Source organism: Vicia villosa, linkage group LG3 (assembly GCF_029867415.1).
Source record: "Vicia villosa cultivar HV-30 ecotype Madison, WI linkage group LG3, Vvil1.0, whole genome shotgun sequence".
Classification (NCBI taxonomy): Eukaryota; Viridiplantae; Streptophyta; class Magnoliopsida; order Fabales; family Fabaceae; genus Vicia; species Vicia villosa.
The window spans coordinates 20,629,112-20,656,695 of NC_081182.1; the positions used below are offsets into that span (position 1 = coordinate 20,629,112).

The 27,584-nt window shown below is 39.2% G+C and overlaps 3 protein-coding genes across 3 annotated transcripts; 1 reads left to right on the forward strand and 2 right to left on the reverse strand.

Moving 5' to 3' along the window:
* Positions 1-3,856: 3,856 nt before the first annotated feature.
* On the reverse strand, positions 3,857-7,026 carry LOC131660577 (glucan endo-1,3-beta-glucosidase 5-like). Its single transcript, XM_058929837.1, has 2 exons — positions 6,408-7,026; positions 3,857-5,097 (listed from the first exon to the last, which is right to left on the reverse strand). Exons 1-2 carry the CDS (start codon positions 6,776-6,778, stop codon positions 3,984-3,986), a joined length of 1,485 nt encoding a protein of 494 aa, XP_058785820.1. The 5' UTR covers positions 6,779-7,026; the 3' UTR covers positions 3,857-3,983.
* A 12,944-nt stretch (positions 7,027-19,970) lies between these two features.
* On the reverse strand, positions 19,971-20,672 carry LOC131657680 (uncharacterized). The gene has a single exon (XM_058927048.1). The coding sequence runs from the start codon at positions 20,670-20,672 to the stop codon at positions 19,971-19,973; it is 702 nt and encodes a 233-aa protein (XP_058783031.1).
* Positions 20,673-23,596: 2,924 nt separating this feature from the next.
* LOC131655081 (uncharacterized) lies at positions 23,597-25,448 on the forward strand. Its single transcript, XM_058924982.1, has 4 exons — positions 23,597-23,757; positions 23,859-23,957; positions 24,044-24,258; positions 24,930-25,448. Exons 2-4 carry the CDS (start codon positions 23,868-23,870, stop codon positions 25,216-25,218), a joined length of 594 nt encoding a protein of 197 aa, XP_058780965.1. The 5' UTR covers positions 23,597-23,757; positions 23,859-23,867; the 3' UTR covers positions 25,219-25,448.
* Positions 25,449-27,584: the final 2,136 nt, after the last annotated feature.

Below are 27,584 nucleotides of genomic sequence, written 5' to 3' on the forward strand. Positions count from 1 at the left end.
TTTACTCATTCATAAACAATGTCGGACTTTAACCACTCACATTTGCACCCAACATTCTCCCCCGCAAGTACGAGTCTTCCACATCCTATAATAGAATCCAACACCAAATCCAACTCCCCCGCAAAGTTGAACCTGACACTGATATCACTATTGAGGAGTCCGGGATAGTCGGGAGGACCAACGGAACCAATGCTTCAGGACCACTACAGAGGGGAGACATCACTTCTCCACCAAAAACCTTGGGGTGTTAGGTAAATGAGCTCTCTCTCTTATAAATCTAACATTCTACGCTTTCATAAATTATGTGAGATTTTAATCGCTCACATTTTCACCCAACATTACACCTTTATGAGAGACACACCACATACTCATCCAAAACCTTAAGATGATAGGTGTATGAATTCCCGCACTTATAAATGTTCAAGTCTCCACATACCTAATCAATGTGGGACTTCCCCACTGTACTCACACTTGTAATTAATTTTCAACACCCCCCTAAAGTGTGTGTTTATCCACAATGTTCCCCCTCAATTAAAAGCTCTTTTATCCACATACACTTGTACCTCCGTTGACACTTTTCAACGGGATACCTCTTACAGACATTTTGATACAAGTAAGTCGGTCCCTTCACTCGAACCACTCTCTGATACCATTTGTTAGGGCAACTCGGAGAGTCGACACGAGGGAGGATTTTAACTTTGGGGCTTTCCTTTTATGAGTAACACGCATTTGTGAGAGACACACCACATACTCACTTATAACTTTAAGGTTTTGGGTGAGTATTTGGTGTGTCTCTCACAAACACTACTACAAAAACCCCCTTTCACACGGTCGGAAAAGTGGTACCATCACGCGGGTCATACCGTTGTTAAGTAGGGTGTGGTTGTAAGTTCGATGTTTCTATCACGGTTTGGAAACCGTTATTGAAATGCGGGATGCGCACCATTTATCACAAAGGTTATACTTATAAATTGTTGTGATACTTACACATATGTACTGGGTTCGAAACCCATCAGCACAAAGTATATAAATCATAAATGACCTTTGATCACAGTTACAATATATAACTGTTGTGAAAAGTGTCCAGAGTTTATTATATAATATGTAGATTGCTTGTTTTCCATACACCTCACTAAAGAAATACAAGCTTTCAAATTGATGAAGAATTATATAATCTGAAAATAAAGTTATTCTTGAAAATCAACTTAAACAAATAATTAATATAAGTTGGTTTTCAAATAAATTTGTGAGCGATGAAAAAGATATATTATAAATTTCCAAGATGCACCTTTTATTGAAACTAATCATGGAACAAGAATCAATTCTGAAGTTCATATAGTTTGTGAAGCAATGAAAAAGAAATATAAGGAGGAAGAAGCTTACACAACAGCTTCATACTTTATTTCTTCTCATTGTATCTCAAACAAGATGAAATTTATTGTCGTTGTTGTTTCTTCATTGGCTAAAATGTGTTGTTCTTGTTGAGTCTTACAATAACCATGAAAGTAATCAACATGTGAAAATGCAAACTTATTTATCAACAGCGTATGAAAAAATATCTTGTTTGTGAAGCTATGAAGAAGAAATACAAGGTGGATGAAGTTGTTATCATAGCTTCATTCTTCCTGTACTCTTTTCCCTAGTTACACAAACAATATGTACCATAGTCAAAGTATGGTCTTTGTTAAGGTAATGAAGACGAATCTGAAAAAACGAAAACAATTAATAAACAAAAACAACACACGACAAACGAGATAATGGGCAACTATCTAACAATAAGATGTAAGAAGAAGAGGGGAAAAATAGGTGTTAGGGTTTCACTGTGAAGGAAAAGGTGTTATTGTCAATAAGTGAGAGTTAATTCGTTTATATATGGGTAAATTATTTCACAACGGTTATCGACCAACCGTATTGATAAGTATTTATTTATTATAAATATATCATAACGGTGGAACTTACCAACCATAGTCATATCCCTTTAAGCTTTTTATATAAAAATAGATAATAAATAAAAGACGAGCTTTAACATTAAATGAATAATATATGATGGCGATAAGGTTCGAACCCATGAAATTTGATGGTTTTACCACGGTTGGCTGCTCAGCCGCTGTTATATACAATTAATTTTTAATCAAAAAACAAAAATAATATGGTAGCGCCTTATTTTAGAGATGTCACCACGGTGTAGTGAAGAACCGTGGTGACCATGGCGTTGTTGTTTATGCGTTTTGTAGTAGTGAAAGATATGTGCCCTGAAAGGAAGTGCCCCTAAAGTTAAAAATGTTATGTCGTTGACCCCCCGATTGTTGCACCAAGAAATGGTATAATGAGTCTTTGGTTCGAGTGAAGGGCAGCTTACTTGTATTGAAATATCTATAAGAGGTGTCTCATTGATAAGTGTCAATAACAGTGCAAATGTACGTGGACAAAAGAGCTTCCACTTGAAGGGCAACATTGTGGATAAAGTCACATTTGAGGAGGAGTGTTGAAAAAGAATTACAAGTGTGAGTATTATGGGGAAATCTCACATTGCTTAAGAATGTGGAAACCTGAGCCTTTATAGGTGGGTGAACCCACATAACTATCACTATAAGGTTTTTGGTGTATATGTGGTATATCTTTCACAAAGGTCTGTTGCTCATAAAAAGAAAGCCCCAAAATTAAAATGTTCTCTCGTGTTAACTCCCCCGAATTACCCCAATACACTATACATACCAATCCATCATTTCTCCATCATCCAACATTTTTCATTTTCTAAGGAAAAAAATCAGAGATGTTATATTCTATTTCACCGTCTCCCAACACTTTTCATTTTCATATCTATTCCTAGCTAAGGTAAGTGTGAAACAGCTGTTGAGTTTGAGCAGAGAAGGAATGGATACATGTATGTCTAATTTAGTCAATGGACAAATTGGGTATTGAAAAATGTCAATATTAAAAAATACATATATAAATCACTCTATATGTCAAGTTTAATCTTGAATATAAATCACTCTATAAAAAATACATATATAAATCACTCAACACCATTTTTTCTCACGAATTTCCACATTATCGTACTTCCTCCAATTATTCTCATATTATTACACTTTCAAGCAAACAAACAAAATCAAAATGAGAAGGCCTCTACTACTAACATCACTCATAAATTATTCATGGATTATGATATTATTATTCGTTTCTAACTAAAATGTTACTCGGAACAATTTAAATATTACTCGCACGAGACTTATGCACCGTGCATAAGGATATACCTTATGCACATCAACCTGACCCCTCTTCGGCTTCTTTTGTTTCTTAAATAAAAATGAAATAAAATAAATTCCATGCCATCTATCTCTTGCAAGCTGACGTGCCACACATACAAAACTAAACGAAAATTGACCAAATTTAACATACAGGGCCTAAATACCTAACCGAATGACAATTAAAGGACTTAAAGAGAACAATTACTAAACAAGGGACCAACGCAAAAATTTAAATTATGTTAAGAGACTAAATGATGTATAAAACCAAGATTTAAAAATTTTATAACAGGAATAGACACAGATGAACTATATTTCTAACTTATTCTATATTTCAACTTATTCGTATTTGATGAAATTAAAGAGAATGAAGAGGGAAAGACATATCACAAATACTTAAATAAACGCGTCCGAATTTCAATACGTGTGAGATAAACCAAGACTTTTAACTTTGTTCTGAGATGATTTGAGGTGGTGTGTTGGGTTTGGGGGCATTTGGATTCCAAAATCTAGGGAGTTATTCCATTATTCATTTTTTTTCTTTCTTTCATTATGAAAAGTGTACTTCACTTCGTAATTCCATATCTCAACAATCCAGAATTACTGGACCATGACAAATCATTGCATATTCCATTGCTACAAGTGCTTTTTTTACACCGGTTAAACCCATACATACCGAGAATTTGTAATACACATCAAGTCATCCAAAAATAATAAATTAAAAAAGAAACAAGCAAATCAAAATGAAACATTACACAACAGTAAAACAACCAAAGCAAGGAGTACTGTTGTTGTTGATCCAACCATACCATTTAGCTCAGCAGAATCTGTCTCAATCATGATTCTAAATTTGCAAGTTCCAAATGAAGGATCTTTATCAGTGATCATGGAAAGTCCAGGAAATTTGCATGCACTATCCATCTGGTCATTCACTTGGTAGTAGCTGTTAAATGCATAAGAGATATTTCCTTTCACATCCAAATTACCACATGATGTTCCATACCCAAGACTTGTACAATCAGCATTTTGACAGGCATATGACACACTTGGTGCCAATTGATCACTATTGAGGTTTGCTGATGGTTTCAACACACACCACTTTTTCTCCAAATGTTGGACGCCGCTAGCTCCCACCAATCCAGTCGCCCGGCCTGTTCCGAGATTAAGTTGGTACTTGGGCTGTCCGTCTAAGTAAAACAACCCCCAATGGCGTTCGAAGTTCCCGGGCTGAATGCTCTTATTATCTTCATCTATGAAGCTAAACAAGTAGGCATCTATAGGATTAGGCCTCATCGGCGTGCCCTTACCGGAAACATACCTCGACATAAAACCTTGGTTAAAGCGTTGAGCACTTTGAAGATTTGCATTTCTGTCTCCATCGGTTGGCCACCCAATTTCCCCAACAATTATAGGCAAGTTTCCGAACCCGTGTTTCTGCAGTGCCCATACTAGTGTATCATGGTTAGCATCAAACACGTTGTCGTAGATCTTTCCATTGTCATTTATAGCAGCTTGAAAGCCATTGAAAAAAGCATAATCGACGGGGAAGCTGGGATCCAAGTAGAGACTGATAAAAGGATATATGTTTACGGTAAAAGGAGATCCGTTGTCACTCAAGAACTTGACTATCTGCAGCATGACGTTGTTGATATTCGGCCTGAAATCACCGTCGGATGGGTTACTTGTTTCGCTTATATACACATCCGCGTTTAATGGGACAGTAACTTTGACTCGAGTACTCAAACCGGCTTTTGTAAGAGCTGCCTGGATGTTTTGCAGAGCTGGGAGTGTAGTGGCTTCAAAAGTGCCATTGTATGTTGACAGAAATGGTTCATTCCCCACCGCAACATATCTTGTAAAAACCACACGAGATGAATGTGAATGAAAAATAAAATACTATAGAAGAGGCAAAGTGTAGAATGTAGTTGTTGATTTTACAATCAGTGTTGCTAAACATAATAGCAGGAAAATAAAGTAACACAACATTATACATAACGAATAAGTTACACTCAAATCCTCTCTAACAGAAAGTTATAATAACAATATTTCTAAATTCTAGGGTTAGAGAGAGCAAATATTCTAATCTACTTCCTATTTCCATCAAAATTTGAACTTCGAGTGGATATAATCAGTTCAGAGCACATGATTGACAAGAAGTTTTCAACAGCAGTGATTGTGTTCTGTGCCTGCTATGTGGGACTCAGCTACGTGGATCAGCCAACATTTTTAAGTGATCGTAAATGAATTAGTAAACTTATTTTTACAAGAGAAGCCTAAGCGCTAATGTAACAAAAATTTGATTGTCTATACGGGGACTGCTTATTCTTATATTCTCCATCTCTAGCAATATATGGACGCGCACAAACACACAGAGACAATTGAAGATGCACATAAGAAACAGTGAAATACACAACATAGGTCCATAATAAGTTCACTCCAACAGATAGGACTACATATGAATAACAAACAATATAACTGGCGTTCATCTTCTGCTAGGTATTTGTCAGACCATGTATCAAACTATCAATAAAGAGTGATATTAGTTTCCGATATTTGCACTTTAGTTTGCTTACATACATAGATGAACATGAATATTGAGGAAATTGGGATATTAAAAACAAGCAAGGGACAGATTCATCAGGAGTACATTGTCAGTAAGTGAAGCTTTCAAGTATATTAGGAAAAGGTAAAAAGAGTCTTCGGACCATGACAAAACACTCATTGAACCCTCTAATACCCAAGATAAGTAACCAAACCCGAAGAATAATCAAATCAAAATCTGATATCTGCGACACATGTTGCTTGACAACGAGAGAGATCGGATAACTTGTCAACATCATAAACAAATAGAAATTACTAAATACAACTTCTGGTAAACAAACACTACATACAAGACTCCATGTAAATTAATCACAGTTTAACCATGACAAAACTAATAGAAACCTATTTAACCACAGTTTAACCGGAACATATATTTTAAGACCTTATTTAGCTACGGTTAAATTTTGGGCCATCTACATTACTCCGTCTTGCATGCCCTCAAAGACGGCCCTGATTCAGACTACATATACTCAATTCGAAGTAATTACCACCCAACAAGGCAACAAGGATATAACAAAACCCTAAAAATCCAAATATAGAAAGAGAGGGTATATATAGTACCTGATGTCAACACCTCCAGAAGAAACATGAGCAGAAACATTCTTAGAAACCCATCTTTCAGCAGCTTGAAGACTATTAGCAAGAGTATAAAGCATGTCATTAGGAATCCCCACCATAACCTGAATACCAGATTTCTTAAGCGCGTCTAAGATATTGGGATCAGCATCAAACAGCTTCACCTTCTGAATCCCGTTATCTTTCAGCATTCTCACAACCGTGGTCGGTGACAAAAGATGCGTACATTGAGTACCCCAGTTTACGCCGATTCCACTCACACGAGACACTAAAAACGCGTTAAAGAACAAGATAACAACAGCAACAACAACACCACAACGCATAGTGAAGTTTTGAGTTCTCAGAAAGGTTAGCATAAAGTGAAAGAGTTGAAAGGTAGGGAGGGGAAAGTAAAGTAAGGTAAGGGTTGAGTTAAAAGACAGAGGAGGGTAATAGATGTAAGCTGAAACTGAAGTGAGAAAGTTATAGATGAAGTTGGAAGTGCTTTTTGAGTTAAGCTGCTTTTTGCATTTAACTTAACCAAAATGATGAGTGAGTGAGTAACTAGTAAGTGAGATAATGAGAATCTTTTTGCTTTTCCTTTGGTAGTACTAGTAACTCAGCAAGGATACTAGTGCCAGAGTATAAAAAGAAATAAAATTGAAAGAATTTGAACTAAGTGCTTCTTCGACAGTATTGTGGGGCAGGGATTGGTTACCTTTGTGGGGAAAGTTATCGTTTTTTTTTTAGTTTAAGCATCCTTCATTTATTTGAGAAATTTTAAATAGATTTTTGTTAACCATTAATATTGCTCATGCTTTGTTCAATCAAGTATGGCCGCGTTTATTTTTATTTTTTTTAAAATGGTTTTTATAGTGTTATATAATTATATGAAAAAAAATTTATAAAGAAATTTTTTTTAAAAAATTTCAAATTAAAATTTTGTTCGAATAGTTATTTTTAAAATGTGATTTTAGATATTTCATCTATTTATGAAGAAAAAAAATCGATATCAAAATTTTAAAAAATTACTTAATTTTGTAGCTATTTCAAATAGTTTTTCATAAAAATTATTTTTGAAATACAACTTTTTGAAAAAATTGCGATTTTGACTAAGTTTTGGTCTTCCATAATGTATGTTTATGTTATAAGATGTCAAAATTCGTGTTTCATTTTTAAAAAAAAACGAATATAAAAAAACTTGTGATATTTTAAAAAATAGTTTTGAAAAATCTATTTTCAAAAATAAATTAAAAAAAATCTATTTTTTTAAAGCTCAAACAAAATATGGGCCCGTTTGTTTTGGCTTTTTTAAAAATGATTTTTATAGTGTTATCAAATTTTGCGAAAAAATTTTTTACAAAGAAACTTTTTATAAAAACTTCAAATGACAAATCTGTTTGAATAGTTATTCTTAAAATGTGATTTTAGGTATTTCATCTATTTATAGGGGGAAAATTTAGATATCAAAATTTCAAAAAATCACTTAATTTTGAAGCTATTTCAAATAGATTTTCATAAAAATTATTTTTGAAATACAACTTTTTGAAAAAATTATGATTTTGACTAAGTTTTTGTCTTCAATTATGTATGTTTATGTTATAGGATGTCAAATTAAGTGTTTCATTTTAGAAAAAACGAATATAAAAAAACTTGTAATATTTTGAAAAACCGTTTTAGAAAATCTATTTTCAAAAATACAAAAAAAAAAATCCATTTTTTTAAAGCTGAAACAAAATGGCTCATATATCTAATACAATAGGATCAACTTTCCTAAGTAAATTGTCGTTGTTTTTTTATTTTAAAATTTTTACACTTGCTTGGCAAGACAAATAAATAAGACATGTTTACACCAAAGTCTTTTAAGTTATATTTTTTTTAATAATGTAGTCCTTTAAATTTTGTTGTTGTTGAATTAGAATCTGAATTTATATTTTTTTGGATGTTATTTTATGTATTTAGAATGTTGATATATGCATTTTGTTGCAACTTTATGTATTTCGTATGATTGATTTAATAAAAGATTGAAAAAAATGGTAATTGTGCACACATTTGTTAACTTAAAGGACTAAGTTGTTAAAAAAAATTAAGGGATCAACTTGTTACAGTAAAATAATTTAAAGGACCCCTAGTACAATTATGTCAATAAGTACATGTTATCTCGTTCTTCTCTTTCTTAGTACTCATTTTAAATTTAAATTCTCCCTCTTTGAAAAAAACATTTTTTCCCTTATTCACCTCTTCCTTTTTTGATTTGAATTAGTTCAAACAACTTTTATAAAGACCGAGACTCGCATCATGGAATCAGGTTCTGCGACAGCCTAAGCGTCTATTCATGGCGAGTGTTTTTTTATTTATTTATCATGTAAGAGTTTATTTTCTTCTTATTCTGATTTTAGGGTTGAGTTTCATAGTTCATGGTGAGTGTAAGAAAAATGAATTCAAAGAGGAGTTGGATAAACAATTTTTAATCATTGGGATAAAACTGAAAGCTTTTATCAGAAAGAATATTAATGGAGGAATAAAAAATGTTGTCTTTCTTTTAGCATGAAAAGGTGTGAAGTCAAGACTCTCCATCCAATGTGTTTTGATGAAGACAAAGTGAGTCAAATAATCATGTCGAAAAGTATGGAAAAAGCTTCAAGAGCATATTATCAATTCAAGTGTCAAAGTCTTATCATGAGCAAAAGCTAGCACTAAATTATTCAAGATTAAATTTGAATACTAAGCATGGTCTTGATTGATAGAGGTACAGACATGCATTTATATTGATAAATAAGTGCTCAAAATAATCCCTGATTCATATGCATGTATTAATCTTTTTGTTCATATAGTGCAAGTATGTTTTGGCTAGAAAAGAAAATATATTTTGCATAGAAGCTTCAGGAAATCGATTCCCCCAGGGGGTAAATCAATTTCTTCTGCGTGTCCAGATTTTCACGTTTATGAAAATTGTATTTTTTTTGGTTGTGGAAATCGATTTCCTATATGGATAAATTGATTTCCTAAGTAAATCTTTTCAAAAATGTTCACAACACTTCATGGAAATCGATCTACCACATATGGAAATCCATTTCCTAAGTAAACAAAACCAAAAAGATTTTTGTTTCAAATCTGAACGAATCTCAAACTTTGTTTATCAATCTTTGCACCTTTTCTTTGAATCATACTCATTCTTAGGGGTGTTAAGACACTATATATACTCTATATTTTTCATATTTGAATCTCACCTCTTTCATTATAATTTACTACCTTTTTGGTCATATATTTTCATACAAGTGGTACATACTTGAACTTTCATTAAAACTTTGTATGCACATTGTTTCATACCAATTCATAAAAGTTTACCATTCATTCATAAATACTTTAGCACTATTATATCATTGTAAATTGTCTTGCTTGAAAGATAAGATCAACTGTAGTGATTGATATATGTTCATCAACTTTACTAATTAAATATTTTCCAAAAGTGTTTTGTAATTGCTAGTTGTCCAAGATTGTTGGAAACAAGAGAGTAGCAAGGAAAGGATTATTTTCCTTGTTCTACTTGGTTGGTTGTATCTTGCTGTCCAGGATTGTTGGAAGCAAGAAGGTCACTTTGAGAAGATTGTTCTCTTAGTGGACTTAGTGTAAAATTCAAGAGAATTTTTTTTGGTGTTTGTGTGGGTCTTGTACAAGTCACAAACAATAGTAAAAATCACTTTCATGTTGAAAGGGGATTAGAGTATTCTCAGACTGTAAGGGGAACTAGGATATATCCTTGTGTCGTTTATTTTTCTGCACTTTATTGCTTTCATAACTTCACCATATACCAGAAAAATAATCACCTTCGTTGAATAAAACCAAAAAATGTTAAAGTACCTAATTCACCCTTTCATTAGCGCACTATTAAACTTACAAAAGGTGTTATTTTTGTTGTACTTAATGCATATTGTGCATGCATGCACAACTAAGATTAAGAATCTGGAATAAATTTTAGTTTATGAATATGAAAGTTGAATAATGCATTGTTCTTGGAATTTGCTATGTTTAGGAACCAGAATTGGTGTGTGTCGATGATGAATGATCTTGAACTAGTAGTCCCGATCTTTGATACGACAATGCGAGGTAAACTTGCAAGGTTAACATTCTAACATCGAAGTCAGTTCAAGAAGAGTATAGTAAAGCTGGAGATTAGAATAGTATGCCTTGAACTTCATGTGTAACGACTTTACATGTTGGGTTATTTTGAGTGAATCTCTATCGGATTGGGCCTTGGATTTTTGGGCCTTTGGCCGACCCATAATAGTTGCTCCCAAGGTTGTCGGGTGGAGATTAGCCGGGAAGCCTTTGAAATAATGAACGGATTCCAAGAATGATGTTTGTTCTTGGTTGGGAGTGGAAATGCCTTAAATCTATTACAAAAGTAGTGGGAAAATTAAATGTTTCACCATTCCTTCTGAGTGTGTGATTCTAGGGCACAGATCAGGGCATGGTTCCCCTTTTTAGGATGCTTGAATGTTTTTGGGCTTTAACTTCCCTTAGTTAGATGTTGTTCGGCCGCCTTTAGATCTTCTTTAGTTTTTAATCTGGATTGTTAGTTTGCATTTGACTTCCTTATAAAAGGCAGATTTTGCTCCCAACATATATTTTTTCTCCACTTGCTACTCAATGCTCACTCATTCTTCTTAAATTTGTTGGTTAACTTCCTTGTTATACTATTTTGAGCTTTCCTTGTTGCTTCCTTACTTGTGGGTTGTCTTCTTACTTATTCCCCCTCAAAGGTACGTCACCGTCTTTCCTTGTGATGTTATGGTTAACCCCATAGATGCGCCCTTGTGATGTTATCGTATAAATTAGTGAGTTACACACCAAAGAAGTGTTTTTTTTATATTGCAGTTAGATAATAACTTAATTTAAACTCAATAAATACACAGTTCATCAACAGGTATAATTAAGGGATTCAAAATAAAGATTTAATCTCCTTTCATTATCGTGCTTTAATTTGATAATTTTCTTGTCTTATTATTGACCCAAATCATTATTAAAATACCATTCGTTGTTATTATTTTAATTTGTACGTAGTTAAGTAAATCATCGTACCTACGGTCCATCCAATTGGGAGGAGAATCAATAGATTCCTTTTCGGGAGCGATTCATCCTTCCCGAATGCAACATACAACTATCAATTGTACTCCGCTCTCCAAGTGTGCTTGTTTCTCCTTCTTCTTTATCATGACAAGTCTTTGTGGAATAACTCCAATGAGAAGAAAAAAAGAAGACATTAAGGAACACTCTAAGATCCTTTTTCAAACCTGCTCCTATTTTGAGTCAAGAGAATGGTACGATCCCGCTGTCACCCCAGAATAGTTACCTTGTTTAAATCTGCAATCCATGTGGAGACAAAAATCTCCTACAACTACATTCTTTCCTTTTTTTATTTGTATTTATATATTGTTCTACTTTTCCAAATTTAATCAAAAAATGTGACCAATTAATAAATTTAAATATTCTATTTCTAAAATATTAAAAAGATTATTAATTAAAAAAGTACTCACGTTCCAAAAGTATTGATACCATGTTCTTTTGATATAACTCCAGTCTCTATGGATACGATATAAAAATACTTTCTTTTGATTTACTCTACATCAGTTCCTTAAATAAATCTTTATTCTTTCTTTTGTTATTCATGTATATACCAGGATGACAGAATTCTTCGTATTACTAAAATTATAAACGACACCATTTTCCAAACGAGTTGCATTTATACATGGTGATGTTTGTTTCATCATTTAGTTGCAAATTGTTTTGTCTGGTTTAGAAGAAATTTGGACCTTAGAGTCGACCACCTCAGAGAAAGCAGCTATGTAGAGAGAAACTCTGCATAGCAAGCCAGATGTTTATTACTTTCTCAATCGGTAATATTTTCTCTCAAGTAAATTCTTGCTTTCTTCTTATAATGTTTGAACTACTTAGTAAAGCTTTGGTGCTGAAATAATGTTTTTCATTTATCGACACATACCAGATATGCTGACGCTTCTTAACCAACATATTTGGTTTTTCTTTTTTATACGTCATTCAAAATTTGGAATAAAGATCCTCTCTATTTCTCAAAACAAATGGAGTTCTCCATTACTATAGTTTTGATGTAAATAAAAAATATATTTGCACACATTTCAAAAAGTAATGACATTAATTCTACATTTATACATCAAAACTATAGTAATTGACACCTCCATTTCTTTTGAGAAATGGAAAGGATCCTAGCTTGGGGATGAAATCCTCTCCATTTCTCTAAAGAGATGGAGATATCAATTACTATAGTTTTGGATTAAATCAATGATATAATTGCACATATTTATGGAAATTGTGACAATAAATGCACATTTATTCACAAAAAGCATAGTAATGGAGATGTCCATTTCTTCTAGGAAATTGAGAGGATCTCTACTCCCTAACTTGATACTTAACTATTTGAAAGCACAACAAGCCAAAGCATGCGTATTAGTTACACCAGGAAGCAAAATAAGGCAAAGTGGCTAGGAGTTACTACCTCCTAAGTCTTCAAAAGAAATCTCAAATTTGGTTGGCTATGACTTACTACCATTTAAAGAAAATCTTTGTCATATTAATTGATCGTACCTGATCAGAAGAGTCGTCAAGGCCTGCTCGGATGCTGGGTCTTCGTGAAGTGAGAGGGGGGGTGTACCTGCAAGGTACTCCGATGCCAAAGTGAGTAGAGGAGCAAAGGAGAGCAAGTACTAGCTAAGGTTAGAAGAGAATTGAATACCTGACCCTCTACTGAGAGAGGGTATTTATAGCCCCCAGCGCTGGGCCATGATCACGCTAGTGGACTGGATTTCCAGGCCCAACTAGGAGACTGCCAGGTTTCCTAGGCGGAAATATCGGAGGTGCGTGATGCCCTCTGTCCTGGTTAACCGCTCCGGAATCCAAGGGAGACGCGGTCTTATAGGGGCCACGTGGACTCCGTAGTATTCGGAGGATTGAGTATGGAGGAGTCCCACGAGGAGCAGGGTCCTTGGCGAGGAGGGCGCTCGCGGGGAGCATGGTCCTCGATAGGGATGTCAGCGAGGAGCACCTTTGCCGAGCAAGGGGGTGACGAGCACCATTTCACGTGATGGAGGGTGCAACCTGGTTTGGGCCTCGAAAGTCCAGTGGGCCGAAAGTGGATTGGGCCAAGTCTTGGCCCAGTCCAGAACAGGAGCCCCCCAAGTCGGAGTTCCGAGGAAGGAACTTCGAGTTCTATTGTGAGTACTCGGCACGGTGGTGGTCCTCGTCCGCCGTTGACTGTCCGAGCGTCATCATCTCGAGGAGGGGTCGATAAGTCGCACGTGGGTGACACTCGCTGACGTGGCAGGGTAATGATTGCCTAGGGGTAGGAGGCGGCGCCTAGGGAATCTGTGTCAGCCGAGGTGACATTTCGTATTCCGGGCAAAACCCCCTATAAAAGGGAGTAAAATCCCTCATTTGGGAATTTTTCTGCTCCCCGTTGTATGCTCGGCATCTAGGTCAATCTGCAAACCCAGCTTCTGCCAGCGTTTCTTCAGCAATCGAGTTTCTCCGAGATCATGTCTCAATCAGGTGCGTTTGAGTTTTCTTTCTGGTTTAGAATGTCTTTCGTTTAACTTTATTGAGGATCTACGTAGTGATTCTACTGTTTTTGCCGTCTAAGTCGGCAAACAGATGCAAGAACCTGACTTTCTCCTCGGGTTATTCATGCGATGCCCGGGGGATGTCAACGTAGACGTTGTACTTTTACTGATTCTGTTCGACCTCTTTACACCCTAGCCCGTCAAATTCATATACTGGCCGGTAACGTTGAGTTGTTGGTCGGCTTATTCATAACTATGCCCGATGTACTCTAGGGTTCTTCATGCCTTGCCGGGCTAGATCCGAGCATTCGTGTTTCATTCGTTAAGTTAGTCTTTTCTCGGGCGAAGACCTTGGCCGAGGATCAACGAATTCTTCGAGGGGGTTTGGTCGGTGGCTTTATCGCTCGCCGTTTCACCCTTTCACTTGCATCGCGGTGGAAGGGTGGATTTGATGATCATCGAATTCACTATTTCCTTCTGCGTGCAGGTGAATCAGGCTCGGGGTCCAGCTCGGGGTCCAGTTCTAGTTCTAGCTCGTGGGGTGGTTCGCATACCACGACCGCGAGCAGCTCTGAAGTTGAGGTAGTGGAGGTTGAGAGCTCGCACCTTACCGGGATAGAAGAGGGCGATGAGGAAGGGGTGCTCTCGGGATCTGATGAGGAGAGTCATTTAACTCCGCTTTTTGAATATGATTTCGAGGTGGACCTAGATTGGGTGGCCGAGGAGCCTCAGCTCGAGGTGTCCCGATATACTGAATCACTGGTCGGTGCTTTTCGTGAGGTCGAAGATCGAGGGCCCAGTGACGAGTTGAATTTCCAGGTGATCTGCCCGAGGGCCGAGGAGCGTATTTGTTCCCACTTCCCTGGGGATAGCTTTGCTATGTACGAGTATGTTTTCAGGGAGCTAGGGTTTCGCTTGCCTTTCACCAGTTTCCAAATTTCGCTATTGGCCCGTCTTGCGTTGGCTCCGTCCAAATTGCATCCGAACGCCTTTTCTTTCATGCGGGCTTTCGAGATTGTCTGCGACTACCTGGGCATCGGAGCTACGACCGACTTGTTTTGGCGTTGCTTCCGGGTCCAACGGAAGATGGCGGACGGGCGCTTTAGCTGGGTTTCCTTTAGGAACGCCGATCGGAAGCTTTTCAAAATGTATGTCGATTCGGTCAAGGACTTCAAAGACCGTTATTACATTATCCGCTTGCATAGTCAGGCAGCGTATACTTCGCTGTCGAAGATGATGACAGTGTGCGGCGAGAATGGTATCCCGGAAAGGGACGAGGAAGGGAAAGTCAGGACTAGGCTTTGCAGTGTGTTCCCTTTTGTCTGGTGGAAAGGCCACTTCAACTTCCCCCCTAAGTACTACGCTCGGGATGACAGGGATCTAGACGAGCAAGACACGGCGTCGTATCTCCGTCTCTGTCAGTGGGTGGACAGCTTTAGTCTTAGCCAGTGGGTGACGAGGACGGGGGAGCCTATTTATGACGAGGAGGGCGTGCCGAAGACTGAGGTTCGGGCCATTAACACTAAGGCTCTCCTGACGTGTAGGACACCGGCGGAAACCAAGGCGTTGTTAGGTGGATGTTTCATCCTTTATTTTGATTTTTCAGTTAATGTTCTTCGCTAACTGTTTGTTTTGTATTTCAGATGCTATGCCAGTGAAGGAGGACAAGGTCCTGAAGGCGGCCCAGGATGGAAGGAGGATCCGGGCGTTAAAAAACAAGAATCGGGGGGTGGGTTCAGGTGAACATTCCGGCTCTGCTGGTTCTCCTTTGGTGATCCCGGAAGGGGGGACGCCGAAGAGGCAGCGTCGGTCGGAGATGTCCCGAGAAGATCCACCAGTCACGGGAGCTGGGCGCGGATTTGTACTCCCTCCTTGCTTCAAAGAGGGTCAGTTTTTCGAGAAGTTTCCTCTATCCATCTCTCCGGATGAGACTCGCCGAGTTGAGGAGATGTCTTCCCCGGCCCGGCTAAAACAGTTGGCCAGCGACAGCGCTGCTGTAATGAGGGTTGTCGGAATGGCTCAAATGTTTGCCCAAGGGGGTGCTGCTTCTGCTGAGGTCCTGCAGAAGGCGGAGGACGACAAGAAGGCCACTGAGGAGGAAGCTGCCCGGCAAAAATCTCTTCGGGAGAAGATAAAGAAAAAGATGGAGGATCTTTTGAAGCATAAAAATGAGGAGGTAGAGGAAGAGAAGAAGAAGGTTGCTGAACTCGAATAAGATTGGGAGCCGACTGCCAAAGAATCCTCGGATGTGGCGGCCTTGAGGTCGATGGCCGAGTTTGTCGAGAAGATTGACGACTTGAAGATCGAGCTTGCCGACATGGCCGAGGAGGGATTCAAATGTGTTGTTCAGCAGTTGAAACTTCTGAATCCGGGTCTGAAGACGGACAACATTGGAATTTCGACCAGGATCGTGGACGGCCATCTGGTGCCCGGGACATCCGATGACGAGTAAGCTTGTTTGGGGCCTGCGTGCCTTTGTCTTCTTGGCCTGCGCGCCGTTTTTTGATCTTTAAGATTTTTGGGGCTTATGCCCGGTATATTTGGGGCCTGCGTGCCCGACATTTTGCTGTAACATTTGGACATCACCGGCCAGTCTGGTCGGCTTTCATTAATGCCTTTTATGTTTGATTATCGTCTTGTTCATTCAGAGTGTTTTACTTTGTTGCTTATTCGTGGACCCGGGTTATGTTTGTTCCTGGGAGATATTTCAGTACTTAGGAATTTTCGTAATTATTTATTGCTTCTGCTCGGACCAAGGTTGATTGCCCGGGCGTGTGGTGTACGGACCGGGGTGCGCAGAGCGGGTGTGCGCTATTAGCGGGCACGATACCGCGGTCGGGGCCAAGTGCTCGCGGCGTGAACGATCCCATCGCGAGCTGGGGTTCTGCCGTGCAGGTACTGCCGCGGAGGACCTAGGTGTAGAATCCGCCGTGTAGTCGGTTTTTCCATTTGACTGAGAAATCCGACCGTTGCTGTCGTGGAGCCTCACGTTCGTACCAATGACGCGGGTCCGTGCCCGGCTACCGCCTGTGTTCGGTGTGGCTATCCGGGAAGTGTTAGGTCGTGTTCTAACTATAGTAGCGTCTGAGTTTTTCAGCGTTCCAAGGTCGAGCAAGTTTTTCTCCGAGGAGATTCTCGAGGTAATACGCGCCATTCTCGGTTTTATCATAAACTCGGTATGGGCCTTCCCAATTGGGGGCTAGTTTGCCCTCGCGCGAGTCTTTCATGTTTCTGCGGAGCACTAGGGCGCCGACTTCGAATTCGCGCTTGACAACTTTGGCGTTGTGGCGGAGAGCTATCTGTTGTTTTAATTTGGCTTCTCGGAGGGAAGACGCTGCTCGGACCTCTTCGACCAGGTCGAGTTCTTCCCTCATGGCTTCGTCGTTGAGCTCTTCCTCGAGGGGGAATTCTGTCCGCCGAGAGGGTTCGCGGATTTCTACGGGGATCACGGCCTCGGTGCCGTAAGTTAGCCTGAATGGAGTCTCGCCCGTGCTTGAGTGGGGCGTCGTCCTATATGCCCATAGTACACTGTGTAGTTCTTCGACCCAGGCTTTTTTAGCTTCGCCGAGTCTCCTCTTCAGTCCTCGGAGGATGACTCGGTTGGCTTCCTCGGCTTGCCCGTTCGTCTGTGGATGCTCGACTGAAGTGAAATGTTGCTTCGTGCCGAGCTTGGCCACAAACTCTTGGAACTTTTTGTCAGTGAACTGGGTGCCATTGTCGGTGACTATGGCCTGAGGCACCCCGAACCAGGCGAGTATGTTTCGCTTGTAGAAACGGAGCACGTTTTGAGATGTGATCTTGGTGAGCGCCTCGGCTTCTATCCATTTCATGAAGTAATCGACGGCGACCACGAGATATTTATTTTGGTACGAGCCGACCGGGAATGGTCCGAGGAGGTCCATTCCCCAGGTGGAGAAAGGCCAAGGTGATGATAGAGATTTAAGTTCGTTGGGGGGAGCCAAGTGCATGTCGGCATGACGCTGGCATTTGTCGCATTTACGGACATGTTCTTTGGCGTCTTGTTGCATGGTCGGCCAATAGTAGCCGGCCCTGAGGGCCTTCCTCGCTAGTGATCGGCCGCCGAGGTGTTGACCGTTGATCCCTTCGTGAAGCTCTTGGAGTATTTCGAGCGCTTGGGAGGCGTCGACACATTTAAGGAGAGGAATGGAGAAGCCTCGTCGGTATAATTTGTTTTCGATGATAGTGTACGTGCAGGCTCGCCTTTTAATGGCTGAAGCTTCCTTTGGGTCGGCGGGAAGTTCGTCTTTCGTGAGGAAGTTGTATACCGGGGTCATCCAGCAGTGGTCGTCCCCGATAGCGAATACTTGTGGAGTTTGGGCGCTTTTGTCTATGCTCGGCTTGGACAGGATTTCCTGGATCGCCGACTTGTTTCCACCCTTTTTCCTTGTGCTCGCGAGTTTGGATAATATGTCGGCGCGTGAGTTATGTTCCCGGGGAATATGCTCGACCTCCGCTTTGGCGAATCTTTTCATTTTTTCTTTGACGAACATGAGGTATTCGGCTAGTGTGTCGTTTTTGGCTTGGTAATCGCCGCTGACTTGGGATGCGACGAGCTGGGAGTCAGTATAGATCATGACTTCGCGAGCACCTACGTCCTCGGCGAGGCGTAGGCCTGCCAGGAGAGCCTCGTATTCGGCCTGGTTGTTTGACATGGTGAAAGATAAGACCAGGGATACTTCGATGACGAGCCCCTCGTCGTTTTCTAGGATTATTCCGGCTCCGCTTCCCGAGTTGCTCGAGGCTCCATCTACGTATATGGTCCATTTGTTTTCGGCGGGAGCCGGGCAGCTAGAAATTGAGGTCATCTCGGCAATGAAATCGGCGAGCGCCTGAGCATTAAGCGCCTTTCTTCCCTCGTATTGGATATCGAATTCGGATAGCTCGAGGGACCATCTTAGCATCCTCCCGGCCATGTTTGGTCGGCTGAGGAGTTGCTTGATGGGTTGGTCTGTCCGGACGACAATGGTGTGGGCGAGGAAATAGTATCTTAGCCTCCTGGCGGCCGTTATTAGGGCCAACGCGACTTTCTCTATCTGCTGATATCGCACCTCGGGCCCTTGTAGGGCTTTGCTCGTGAAGTATACGGGCTTCTGTCCGTCTTCCGTTTCTCGGATTAAGGCCGCGCTGGCCGCCTCGTTGAGACAACCAGGTAGAGATATAGGATCTCGTTGCCATCTAGTCGGGATAGGACGGACGGTTTGGAAAGTACCTGTTTGAGATGAGATAATGCCCGTTCGCACTCCTCGGACCATTCGAAGGTCGCTTCTTTCCGAAGCAACTTAAAAAATGGGAGGGCATGCTGGGCGGATTTTGCGACGAAGCGGGATAGTGCTGTGAGCATTCCGTTTAGTACTTGGATAGATTTTTTATTGTTAGGGTAGTAAGTTCCGAGAACGCTTGGCATTTATCCGGGTTGGCTTCTATTCCTCGCTCGGTTAGGTAGAATCCGAGGAACTTGCCCGCCCGTACTCCGAAGGTGCACTTCTCTGGGTTAAAACGCATCTTGCAGGATCTGGCCTGCTCGAACACCCGTTCAAGATGTGTCGTGTGGTCGGCATCTTCTCGAGATTTGACGATCATGTCGTCCATGTATACCTCGAGGGTGTCGCCGATCTTTCCTCGGAAAACCTTGTTCATCATCCGTTGGTATGTGGCTCCGGCGTTCTTGAGTCCGAAGGGCATTACGTTGTAGTAATAATTGCCCGACTCGGTCATGAACGCCGTGCACTGCTTGTCGCATCTCGCCATGGGGATTTGATTGTATCCTGAATAAGCATCCATAAACGACAATAATTTATAGCCGGTCGAGTTGTCGACCAGCCTATCAATATTAGGTAATGGGTATGCATCTTTGGGGCATGCCCAGTTAACATCAGTATAATCAACACACATTCTCCATTTTCCATTAGATTTTTTGACTAGTACAACGTTTGAGAGCCAAGTTGAATACTTGGCCTCAGAACTCGGCGTTTATGCACTCGGCCAGGATCTTCTCCCGTGAAACTTTCAGGGGAGTATAGTCGTTGAAGCATCCTGCTGGCCCTCTGCGCTCCTTTGTGTCGCGGGACCTGTCGTCCCACTTTCTCTCGTTTGCTCGGGGCGCGGCGGACGGGTCTTGGCTCGAGCTCCGAGTAACGCCATTTCCCCTTGATGCTTTGACTGCGGCCGCTTCGCCTTCCTCGAAGGAGATGAAAGCCTGCGCCCTTTTCAAGATGGCGTTCATAAATCGCATTTTTTCGATCTTTATCGCTTTCCTGAATTCGCTGCCGGGGAGGAGCCCTCGCTCGAGGAGATACCTTTTCATGTAGTCGGTCGTCTCCACTTGGACGGCCTCCTTGTTGAATCTGTCGAGGTAGTCTCGGAGAGGCTCGTTGGTCCCTTGGACTACAGCTTCGAGGTTTGCCTCTGATTTCGGTTGACGGCGGGAAGCAGTGAAGTGACTCAGAAAGAGTTCCTTGAGCTCGGCCCAAGACTTGATGGAGTTAGGAGGGAGATTCCTGTACCAGGTCATTGCCCCCTTCCGGAGCGTGGTCGGGAAGATCCGACATTTGATGGAGCCGTGGACGACGTGATACTCCATGACGGCCTCCAGGTTCCTGATGTGATCGTCGGGATCTGTAGTCCCGTCGTACGCATCCAAAGTCGGGGGTTTTTCCATTCCTCGGGGAAGGCGGGCCCTTCTGATGCTTTCGGATAAGGGGCTGCGGAATTCCTCCTCGTCGCTGGCGCTCGGAGAGATCGAGCATGTGTTACGCCGGGCGGGTTCCTCCTTGCGAGGTTTCCTCCCTTTCCTGGCGAGCCTTCTTTCCTCTCTGTCGGGAGAAGGGCTCTCCTCCTCTGTGGGCTCAGGCCTCCGATTTTTCTTGCTCTTTCGCAGAGGGGAGCGCGAGTAGGACCTCTAGCGGCGGGATCTTTTCGGTGGAGTTCGAGAGGAGGATGGTGAGCGTCGGCGAGTCATCATAGGCGGGGAGCGCGAAGAGGAGGAACGCGATCGACGGTGCCTCCGCTGGGGAGAACGATGACGATGCCTCTTCTCCAGTTTCTCAATCCGTTCGCCCTGGAGTCGGATGAGGCGGTTGGTCCGCTGCAGCTCTTTGAGGATGACGAGGGTTGAGGGGTCGGTTTCCCCACGGGCATCTATAGCATCCCGAGTCTGCCGATGGTGAGTTCTCAGTCTCTCAAGGGAACAGGTTGAGAAGGAGGTAGTCTGCCCGTCCCTGTGGTCAGTCTCGTGTTGGACGCGAGTCAGCGGTTGTTCAGGCTGGGTTTGGATCAACTCGGCGTTCCAATCGTTCCGAGCTGTTTCCTCTCCGTTGTTCTGAGGTTGGAGCTGCTCGGCCTCGTCATTCTGAGCCTGCTCGACGTGCTGAGGCGGTGGTCTTCTGATGGATTGGGGGGTCTCATGACCTGACCTCCCATTCCCTTCAGCAGAGCGCCGTCGTCCTCCCCGTCGATGCAGAGCCGGGTTGGATTCCTCGATTATTTCCGTGAGACGGAAAGGATCGGGGGTCGGGACGAGGACGATGTTGTTGTTGTTGTCGGCCATGACGATCGAAGGATGGATTAGCTTTGATCTTTGTTTCTTTAAAGAAGGGGGAGCTTGTTCCCACAGACGGCGCCACTGATCGTACCTGATCAGAAGAGTCGTCAAGGCCTGCTCGGATGCTGGGTCTTCGTGAAGTGAGAGGGGGGTGTACCTGCAAGGTACTCCGATGCCAAAGTGAGTAGAGGAGCAAAGGAGAGCAAGTACTAGCTAAGGTTAGAAGAGAATTGAATACCTGACCCTCTACTGAGAGAGGGTATTTATAGCCCCCAGCGCTGGGCCATGATCACGCTAATGGACTGGATTTCCAGGCCCAACTAGGAGACTGCCAGGTTTCCTAGGCGGAAATATCGGAGGTGCGTGATGCCCTCTGTCCTGGTTAACCGCTCCGGAATCCAAGGGAGACGCGGTCTTATAGGGGCCACGTGGACTCCGTAGTATTCAGAGGATTGAGTATGGAGGAGTCCCACGAGGAGCAGGGTCCTTGGCGAGGAGGGCGCTCGCGGGGAGCATGGTCCTCGATAGGGATGTCAGCGAGGAGCACCTTTGCCGAGCAAGGGGGTGACGAGCACCATTTCACGTGATGGAGGGTGCAACCTGGTTTGGGCCTCGAAGGTCCAGTGGGCCGAAAGTGGATTGGGCCAAGTCTTGGCCCAGTCCAGAACATTAATGTTGAACAAATATTATGTGTATCTACTTTGCCTCTTCCTTTCATAGTTGTAGTCATTTTCACTCGGGAAATCATATTATATTATCGTGCCATCACAAATTCATCTTATATATTTATTGTTTAAAGTACCCATGTTTTATATTGTTAGTCGCGGAGAGTACAAATCTATATCTCTATGTTATAAAAATTGTTGATGAAATAGACATCGTGTCAATAAACAATCAAAGAATGTCAAACACTTTGTTATATCTCAATTTTATTTTTTAGTGCTTAATTATATGTTAAATACATTTTTTAAAATTTTGTCTCAATTATCTAATTATAACTTTTATTCCTTTTTTTTTTTTTTAAATTTCCTCAATAAATTTTCTTTTGATATTTTTTTTAAAATTATACAAATCATGTTTCATATATTTAAACTTTTCCTCACATTTAAACATACCCATCAGTTATTTTTACAATTTCCTTTTTACAATGTTTGAATGAACGGGTATCCACTAATGTTTGAATTTCTTTTTTACAATTTGCAATGTCATTTATTTTTTTGGATTTTTTTTACTATTCTTTATTTTTATTTTTATTTTTTTCCGTCTAATATTTTTTTTCTATATTCAACATTTTTTCCAATCAAATTCCATTTTTAATTTTACAATTTTTTCCATTTTATTTTTATACACAATTAATAAATACTACCAATATATTTTTAAAAACAAAAAAAAAACTACTTTTGATCAAATTGATTTATAACTTGAAAAATTAATTTATTGCTAATATTAATTATTGTATAAACAACAATTTAAATCTGTGAAAAAAAATGTGCGTGTCCTACCAGAATCCGTGCGTATGCACGAATTATTACTCCCTCCGTTCTACAATGAGTGTTCCATTTAAAATAAAATTATGTCCCAAAATGAATGATCTGTTTTAATTTTTAATATACTTTTTTAATTTTATCCTCTAATTAATAAAAATTTCAACATTTCCAATACATAATAATAAGAATATTATAGTAAAAATAATATTTTCTTTCTTATTTTTAACCATTTTTAATGGTGAACCAGATCAGTTCATGAGGAGGGAGTACTAGTTTTTCATAAAATCATGCATCACTCATGGCACGGAGAGAAAGACTAGTTAGCATTGATTTTTAATAATTTTAAAGTTTTAAATCTCCAAACAGAAATTAGTTTTACTTTTTGAATAAAAAAACAGAAAACAACCAAAATATAGAAAATTGATTAATAAAGATACCTTCCATATATACAGAAAATTCTAAACTTCTCAATTTATAATCAAAATCCCGTATTTAAGACGTTAACCCGTCCACATGCACTAATTTATTACGTTTCTTGCCCTCTCAATATTTCTCCATTTAAAGAAAGATTTCTTATTCGCTGAGTTGTCATTGTATAGATTCCACCGCACAAAACGTACCGGTGATTCCGAATATTGATTACACTTTGACGAATCAAGATAACGCTAAAAAGTCACAAACCCCTTTCGTCAATCCAATTTCAATTTTTCTCTAAGGTTATCATTCTCATCTTCTTAATTATACATAATCAGTGTTTACTCTTTTAATTAATTCACTAATTCTTCGGTAAATTGTTTGTTTCCGTTCTCTCTCGCAGTGATTCGCCATGGCTGTTACCATGAAACAAATGGCTCTTTTTGTTTCGTTGTTTGGTATCATCTCCTTCATACTCGGAGTTATAGCCGAAAACAAGAAGGTATTATTATTACTATTATTCATTCAAACCCTAGAGATTGAATATTCTGGGAATGAAATTCTGATTTTTTTTGTTTTGTTTTGTAGCCTGCTTCTGGTACACCGGTGGCTGTGAAAGATGGTGTGAGTTGCAAGTTTTCATCTGATCCAACAATTGCGTTGGGTTATCTTTCTATTGTGTTTCTCATTGCGTCAACTGTGGTTGGATATCTTTCTCTGTTTTACCCTTACAAAGGAAAATCTGTTCCACAAGGGGTTCTCTTTAAACACACTACTTTCCTGGTTTTCTTCAATGTTGCTCTGTAAGTCCTCTCTCCTTAATTTCAATTTTTCTAGTTTAGTAGCACTGACATCTCTCTGAACAATCGTGTGTCTGGCGTCCTACATGTGGCGAGGTCTTTAGGTTCAAATTATTTTTTCAAATTATCACCCGTGTCAACATGTCAGGTGTCACTGTGTCATGTGTCTACTTCATAGCTTGCATAATTGAGAGGTCATACTTGATTAGCCTCCCGTGGAATATGCATATACTTTGTTGGCACTGTAAAATAAGTACTTGATGATCATAAGTACTAATTTGATGATCATAAGTATAGATTTGAATTCTCTACAGTTGAGAGATCCAAAGTCAAATAAGTACTTATTTGATGATCATTGATATAGATTTGAATTCCTTACATTTGAGAGATCCAAAGTCAAACTATTCCATCTGTCTGATTTTATACAAAATTTGACTATTTTTTTAGATTTGACTTTTCAAGTTTAAAGTATGAGTTGCTCAATCTTGATCAAACAGTCCCAATTTGTATGACTGTGTGATTGCATAAATCTGTGCTGGCAATCTAATATACATCTTACAAGACGCACTTGGCCGCCTTGATATAAAAGATCATGTACTAGAATGACCATTCCTTTATTCATCGGTGTTTTTACTTCCTTATAGCTTATGGATATCATTGTTGTTTTTACTTAGGTTTACATCTGGACTGGCTGCAACTATGCTGTTATGGCCTGTAATCCAGGAGCAGATTCACCGATCACGCAAAGTGCATTTTGATGCAGACTATGCTTGCCCTACAGCTAAAACTGGTCTCATTGGAGGTGGTGCCTTTTTATCCCTTGATTCATGCCTCTTTTGGTTGGTTGCCCTCATGTTAGCTGACAATGTTCGGGAGGATCATTTTGACGATGGAAAGGGTGAGCGTAATGTTGAGCGTAATGCTGCTTTTGAAAATGCTTTTGATCCAAGTTTAGTCATATAGGAGCATAAATGAATGGAAGTTGTTAAGATTGTTAATAAAGCCAAAGTGAAAACATTAGACATCACTATTAGTTATTGTTTCAATTGCTGTATGATGAAGTTTATTATGGGATTTAAATGCATTACGTGCTTGTTATCTTGTATAAATTTTCATTGTGTTCAAGCAAACACATTGCTGATTATGATCAAGGACTACGCAGCATCATGTCACCATGATTGGTCTCTTTTGAATGTTTACACTGGTCAATTAATATTTACCGAACAACTATTTAGCATGTGTTTGGTATTGAGTTGCATTTGGTAGTGTTAGTAAAATTGCGGTGGATATATCGGTTAAATATAATGGTTATTTGATGAAATTAAAAAGTGAACTGTATTTTATGTAAAAGAACGAAGGCAGTGTTATTTTTATATTAACATTTTAAAAAACTATTAAATATTTTTTAAAGTACAAGATGAATCTAAGTTCTAAGTTTTTTTTTCAAATCGAGGTCGTTCTTTGTCTTCTCTTCAAAACAATCCACCATGTTCCTTCTAACTTTTTCATTTCTTTAGTTTTCTACATCAGCAAGGTTACTTTTACTGCTTCACATCCTTTTTGAAACTTCGAGCATATCTCATTATTCAAGTTTGAGTTAAATAAAAATTTCGAACACAAGTTTTGAGAGGGCGGCATGTTTTAGGTAAGCTTGTGAATATTTTCAAAATCATTTCTTATCTTTCATTTTTGAAAATATTTTCAAATTCATTTTTTAAACGAGCTTCTACATTTTATTTTATTCAAAAAAACTTTTATTTAACTTTTGGAAAAACGCATATAAGCTTTCAATTACGTTTTTGCACACGAAGAACTAAAAATTTTAATTAAGTGTAGGGTGTAAGTATAGATTGTAGCAAAATTGCAGGGCCTAGAGATTTTAAAAATCGGATCGGGCATTAAACCTGGTGAGGGTACTGAGTCGCTGATTTATTGGTCGAACTACTGGGTTATTTGTTGAACCGCATGACTAAATTGAATTAAATCGGATAACTCAGTTAAATAGACCGGTTGCTATAATAAAATTATATAAATATAAAACCTGTCAAACCGGATGATCCGGTCTCTACAAAATATAACTACCACTTAAATTTTTTGAAAATATCATATCATAAATAAATTCACAAGTTCGTAATTTAAATTCAAATTTTAAATATATCGCAATATAATCTAATTGAATAATTTATAATAAAGTAACTCAATTGTCTCCTAAATTTAATTTTAAGGAAAAAATGTTGAGATCTCTTTCTCCAATATCTAAACTATCTGCAACAAAATCAATCGCATCTGCAACATCTTTATTTATTTATTTTTTTCATTTATTATATTTTTAACTTTAGTTTTTTAATAAATAATCAAAATAACGTCGATTTAATTTTATTAAATTAAAAAAAATTAAAATGTAATTAAACCGTCACGAAAACAACCAATTTTTTCGGTTCAAGAAAACAACCTTAGATCTCTCTCACATGCATTAGTCATAGTGACTTAAAAGAAAAATATCAATATATTTTATAAATTATATCTCACCAAAGTTATTTTATGTCGGGTTTGCTCTTAAACAAGTTGTAATTCACTCCTGAATAATTTTTTTCAGAAACATAAGAATATCTACAGTAACCTTTTAATTAAAACAAAACATAATTTTTAAATAAATTTTTATTCAAATAAATCTATGCTCCTTTAGCTTTGAATAATTTTTTTCAGAAACATAAGAATATCTACAGTAACCTTTTAATTAAAACAAAACATAATTTTTAAATAAATTTTTATTCAAATAAATCTATGCTCCTTTAGCTTTGAATAATTTTTTTCAGAAACATAAGAATATCTACAGTAACCTTTTAATTAAAACAAAACATAATTTTTAAATAAATTTTTATTCAAATAAATCTATGCTCCTTTAGCCTAGAAAAATATAATGAGATTAAACTCTAATTCTAGGCGATATATAAACTCCTATTTAGATTTTGACAACAATCAGAATTCGTGAAAACTTAAACAACGAGTAAATTTTTTTCTCGTAAGAAACTTATTTTGAAATTTCGAAAAAATAAAAATATTTTATATAGATAGTTAAAAACAATATGTACATTGTGTCAATCGTACTAGAGTTTTGGTAGTCGTAGCACTCCGGCATGATCTCAATAAGTCTGTGTTATGTTTAGACAATTACTTGAATTAATGATCTACAACCTCTAACTCCTTTATTATGTCTAAACCATAACCATGGGTCTTACGGACGGCGTTAGTGATAGAAAAAATGGTGTTTGGCCCCTGGTTCTCTTTTGTCGGCTTTGGAAAATCCTAGGGATAGTTATGTTCATAGT